This window comes from Panthera tigris, chromosome B1 (assembly GCF_018350195.1).
Source record: "Panthera tigris isolate Pti1 chromosome B1, P.tigris_Pti1_mat1.1, whole genome shotgun sequence".
Taxonomy (NCBI): Eukaryota; Metazoa; Chordata; class Mammalia; order Carnivora; family Felidae; genus Panthera; species Panthera tigris.
Genome location: NC_056663.1, coordinates 84,020,444 through 84,026,443, shown reverse-complemented (window position 1 = coordinate 84,026,443; position 6,000 = coordinate 84,020,444). Strand labels below are relative to the sequence as shown.

The 6,000-nt window shown below is 36.6% G+C and overlaps 1 protein-coding gene across 8 annotated transcripts in view; it reads right to left on the bottom strand.

Annotated features, from left to right (window-relative positions):
- Positions 1–205: 205 nt before the first annotated feature.
- INPP4B (inositol polyphosphate-4-phosphatase type II B) overlaps positions 206–6,000 on the bottom strand; it is a 753,803-nt gene continuing 748,008 nt past the window's right edge. For 5 of the 8 annotated variants that reach the window (XM_042983845.1, XM_042983843.1, XM_042983844.1 and 2 more), the window contains one exon: positions 1,828–2,150. In XM_042983845.1, coding sequence (XP_042839779.1) covers positions 2,018–2,150 — 133 coding nt within the window. In that variant the 3' untranslated portion in view covers positions 1,828–2,017. Of the gene's footprint in view, positions 1,358–1,827; positions 2,151–5,910; positions 5,997–6,000 lie in introns of those variants that run through there. The other 3 variants (XM_007091777.3, XM_042983851.1, XM_042983849.1) reach the window with 3 other exon arrangements.

The following is a 6,000-nucleotide window of genomic DNA, read 5'->3' as shown; positions in this document are numbered from 1 at the left end:
AATCTTTGAAATGTCTTCCCCCAAATAGAAAACCCTACTGTTGGCTTTCCATTTAATAAGTTTTTTTTTCCAGATTTGAGTCAAGAGTTTTCATTTTTAAAAATACAGACAAAAATTATACTGTTTATAAGATGATACATTTTCACTTAAGGTTTTTTGGAACCCAGACCACTCTGACATACTGAATGAGGCTTCATTGTTATTCGAGGAAACCTCTGTCATCCCAACCTCTGTACCTTAAATCCAATGGGATAATGAAAATAACACCAAATCCTACCATTTTCAAATTAAACTGAACAATTCAAAAGTTATATCTAATCATTGAAAGGGAGAATGAAATATAAGGGAGAACACCGAAAACTTTGTGAATAGATCTATAGTATACAGCCACTTTTTATTAAGAAGGCTATGAATTGTTTGTCAATGGTCTCAAATATAATGCCCGCAAATCATTAGCTAAAATATGGATTGATAATTCTAGTATTCAAAGCCCAAAACAGTTATCTAAAATTTGTAGTAATCTGAAAACCCTACATGGGCCTAGGGATCTGTTTGGAGTCCTTAGTCAACAGATATCTTAGCCAAGAAGCTGTCACACTAGCTATGGAAAGCCCCATAATATTATCCACTGAATGTAGTCACACCCAAGAGACATCTATGTAACAAGCCTCTGGCATATCCAAAGGGTAGATTTATGCTCTGGATGTCATACTCTTTCAATGAGTGAGGAGAAAGAATAAACTCAACATCTGGAGAAAATAGGGTTCATTTTTTTAGGCTGTTGTACTCTAAGGTTTAATTCCAGCAACAAATGACAATTTTTATTTAACTAACTAGCATTCTCCCATAATTTTCATGCATTTTTAGCATGGCACAGGCTAGGAAGGTAAGAAGAGATTATAATCATGGTTCTAAAATTATCTAGCTGGATTATTGGAGGCATATCTTCCTCGTGCTTTAATTTACCCATTTATAATGACATTATACAAGATAATCTCTACAGCAATTTCTAATTTGGAATATTGGAAAACCTATGCTGGTATGATTTGGAAATTGAAGTCAACAGAAATAATTATTTTGGTTTATCATTAGCTATGGTTGCATATGTCTTAAAATGTTTATTCACACGTAGTAATCTATGCCAGACAACGCAGATTCCACCATCTATATTTTGTAGCAAGATGACTATTGGAAAACATCACAAAGATATTTTTGGACTTTTATGAACTTGGCTACACAAAGTTCAGGCTGACGGGGATTTTCATGTTTAACATCAGCAGGGTGATCAGCTTTCATTTTCTTGCAGTTTTAGTTCCTCACGGTATTTTTCTACTATACAACTTTATCACCATACAACCTGCGTCAGAGTTTAGAAAAGATACCATGTTATTGAAAAGTATCTCCACTGAGTTGCTAACACTGTCATCTACCTGTTCCGGAGGACTGGTTATGTCTCGCCTGGAGGACCACAGTCTTTAAAAAGCACACCGGCAACCTGCTTCTGCCGTCAACATCATGCGTTGATGCTACCGAATTTTAATTCCCTAGAAAGATATTTTCCAAATACCACAAATGGGCTCTAAGGTTACTCGTGAGAAAGGCTGTGAAATACCATGTCTGAGTCCCTCTCTCCTTTACACTCTCCTGTGTTCATTCTGGAGGTCAAGCGCCCCTCTATGAGTCACCTGTACTCCTCCTGCAGCAACTAAACGTTTCCTCAGAATCAGTGCCTTCCACTAAAGGACACCGTGAATGAAATGTACCCATTCTGAGCTGACCTCAGCCTGCGAGGGGCACCGCGTAGAAGTGAGAACTAGAATCACAATGTTCCTGGAGATTTTTTAATGGATTTCTTTCAGACTAATATGCTAAGACCTAATTCGAGTAATTCCTAGATTTGGGCAAACATCCCTGATCAGCTCCCTCCACAAACTCGTGACAATAAAACAGTTTAGAAAGGTGGAGATTATCCGACTGAAGCGTAATTGTGTTCCTGGTTATTTACATGTTGGTAAAGTTAGGTGTCAGCTTTTCCATAAGTCCCCTCTGGAGGTCGGTAGTACTTGGGGAAAGCCAGCAGCTGTAGCATGTTGAAAGCATACTTTCTGCATTTGATATTCTTCAGAACATTCTCTATGCGGCATCCTTCTCTGGTGAAAGGGGAAAAAGTACAACTTCATGAAACACGGAATAAATAAATATGCTTTATTTGTTCAATGCAGAGTTGCAGCAACAGTCCAAGTAAAAATAACAAAGATTCAACTCTACATTTTTTTTTTTTTTCACAAATGATGATACATCTTACAAAATTAAATCCTAGGCCAGGCCCAATACCATTATTGCCCTCAGAAGGAGATGATTAAAGTCTCTTTGCTCTTAACAGATATTTAAGGTTTAATCAACGCTTTAAATATAATTTGCTCCACAATACAGCTTCACTTCAGTTTCATAAATATATCTGCCTTTTTATAACTTTTCCATAAATTAATGTCAGTCTCTTTAAAACACATTAAGATCTACATGTAGCCCTAAGGATGCGGGTTCTAGGAATAAGGCATTTAATTTATTAAGTCTGGCCCTATAGATTTCAAAGGAACATTTCATCTCTATTTTACTTCATTATTTTAGCTGTGCAACGAAGAGAAAAATGGCTTTCTGAACAGCCTGGTCCAAGTCTCTGCTTTATAAAGGAAGGGTGCTTGTGCACAGACAGTACAAAAGTCACAGGGGCTGAAAATGGCGTGTAAGACACAAACAAGACCTTGTTAAAAAGAATAGAAAAGTACTCCGAGAGCCAAATCAACCCAAACAAGAGTTCCAAACAGGTTAATTTAATTACAAAACATAAATAGCCATTCTCTCCATCAAATTACTGGACAGAAAAGGGTAAATTGAAGCAAAGAACCAACATAACTAACAGATTAAGAAATCAAACAGAAGGTTCTGTCAGCTGATGGCAACAAGGATGTTAGCACAGTGGAAATAAAGTCTCGAACCTCCCACATCTCTAAGACTTGACTCAGGGTTTCAGTGCATTGTGCAAATTCATTCTTAATTGTCTTGAATAAATTGAATGGGAAGAGAAACAGGAGGTGCAGAACTTCAAGCTTTCAGGATTCTGTTCTTTGTCTTACTCCAAAGACAGAAATTTAAAAATTCTTTTGAGTTGGTTAACAGTGGGAAACACTTTTCCGTGAACAAAAGAGCAAAATAATTCACTTAATGCATAGTACTTCTTTTTTAGATTTTAGGAAAAACAAACAAAACACATTTCAAACATTTTTTTTAAATTCTGTGAATCTGAAAATGTAGAAATATTACAGCATTGTCCCCATAATTTAAAGTCCATTGTCATTTGTAGAAAAGAAAGGAATACAACATAAAACTTATTGGTATTTGGCTAATAGTAATGCAAGACTTAAAATAAGCCACACAACTAACAGGTGTGAGCTGACAAGCAGCAAGGCGACAGGATAGAAGTGTCGAGAAGTTGGCTTGTTATCAGTTAGACAGCCTGTTTCAGGATCATCGGATTCACTCAGTGCTCCCTGGGTTTGTCTGCTGTTAAACAGGGAGGGGGGGGGCAGGGAGTCAGGGGAGAAAAGAAAATAGTATAGCATTCACACAGTAAAGAAACTCAACCTTAAATATCCTGAAATTCAACACATTATTTTATAGAATACAACTGTTTCAGATGGAGTTTTTATGCTAAATAGCCCCAAATGCATCTGTGTATTATTTTCTTACTGTCCTACATTGACAAATGTATTAAAAAAGAAGATTCTGTTTTTTTTTTTGTGCAAGAAGGAAGAGAGAGACACTATGATACTCACATGAGTTGAATGTGTATGTACAAGGAAGAATCAAATAAACATAACAGCACCAATCAACAAGACTACATGAATAAAACTAAAATATGGGCCCATAAAAATAATCTGATAAATACATCTTTGGAAAATAAGAAGAGAAACACAGTATGCAGAGAAGCAAACGGACATGCCTGGCACATTTAAACACACCATCTAATGTTACTATACTTACATAATGTATTTAAGGCTATAAAAGTGATTTATGGAAATGGTTTGGTATTTAAAATGAATGAAACATCTGATATGTCATCCTTTGCCAGCCATACGATTAGTTTAACAAACCCCGACTCAGCGTCCTTCTGTTAGTTCAGCTCATAAATTATGTTTTCTGCTGCTCATCTTAACTTAGATGAGGCCAAATCTATCTCCAAGGGACTCCTGGTCTTAAAAGAGATCCATATTGCAGAGTGACTCTCCGGGAAAGAAAAGATTTTCTGTGTGAGTAAAAAACGGGCATTTGTAATTGGGCTTAAAGGCAGCTCCAATTATGGCAAGTCTGAAATACGCCATACTGATACATGCTGAAAATAAAAATTCTTTTCTATGTTGTATTTCATCAGTATTCGGAGTATTCAGAATTTCAATCACAGTCAGTTATCAAGGAGTGGTTTGATCTTTATCAGCTCCTCCAGGTTTTGAGGCAGAAAACTGGTTGTTACTCAGTCTCATGAAGAGTGCCCTGCAAGCAAGCCCCTTAGCTTCCATAGCCCCCTTTCAACCACTTGCAGCCCCTGAAAACTTGCTGCACAGACATTCTTGACGAGGCATTTGACCACATTACTGGCCACATTTGGCCCAGCAGCAATCATAATTACTTTGAACATTTATCTGACTTAGTTTAAAGCATCAAATCAATCATGTTATGCTGTGCCCATGTTATACTTGTTCTTCGGTAAAACCTATGGACTATGGAGCCAGTGACAAAGTGAAATAGAGGCTTATCTGAAAAACAAATGGCTTGTTGAGCTAAAGAAGAGTTATTCTGGACCTGCATAATTCCTATCATCAATTGTATGAGTAACCCAGTTACGTGTTCAACATTCTACGGCACGTTAGGTAGGAAATACGCTATGGGTTTTAAAGAATTGATATCCTTGTGATTCAGAAAAGCATCTTTGCCCAAAATTATTTCTCTAGTATCACTAACATTCCCTCCTGTGCAGTTTTAAGATGAAAGTTATCTGTAGCAAATCTTAATTTTGTTGTAACCTTGGTTCCTCTCCAGTGTTCCCTATTAAAGAAGTATAGTCTCCTAAATCAATCAATCTCTTTCTCTCATCTATCAATCGTATTACAAATATTACATTCTGATTAGAAATTTAGGTTAAATATTAACCACAATCTATCAACATAATAGTATAATAGTATAGACATACTCTCTCTTTCCCAGTGGGGCCACCTGTACATGGGCTCTGGCTGAGGAGTACACTACTGGCCAAAAAGTAAGTTGAAAGGATCTTATAACAGTCCTTAATCCAAATACAGTGGACTAATTTATACTAGGTGGCTTTTTTTTTTTAAAACAACTGCCAGAGCCCATTTAATACTTTCCAGTCTGTCTGCCAAATATGCCTTCAAAGTGAAAATTACTAAATTAAAAGGTTGCATTGTTACTTTTTGGTTTTGTTTCTGGAAGGACAATTTTATAATTGAATTACTTTGCTGTTTACTAACGTCAATCTCTGGAGATTAGATTCATACATTAAAAATGCCTCACACACAATAATTCTATTATTCAGCTAGAATTGAAAGTAACATGGCCTACCGGCTGTCATAGAAGTTAAAGCCCAAGGCCCCCGATTATGTCATAATGTGGAGAAGGGTACTCTTGGCACTGTTTCCTTGCTTTCTGCTAAGAATAGCTCAAATGGTCATTTCTTCATAACCACAAATGAATTTTTAAGCACTCTGCAAGTGTAAACTGCCAAGGGTGTGTTGAATAATATTAGTAATTTCCTCACCATCAGATTATGAAAAATAACAAATTAGTGGCCACCTTACAAGGTACCCTGACAATCCAGAGTCATTAGTTTTAGCCATCGTTGGTAGATCACCATGGAAGCAAATCACAATGTTGTCTCCACTGAAAATGCGACATGATCAGTCATTTAAGGGCAGTTACTGAATCTGC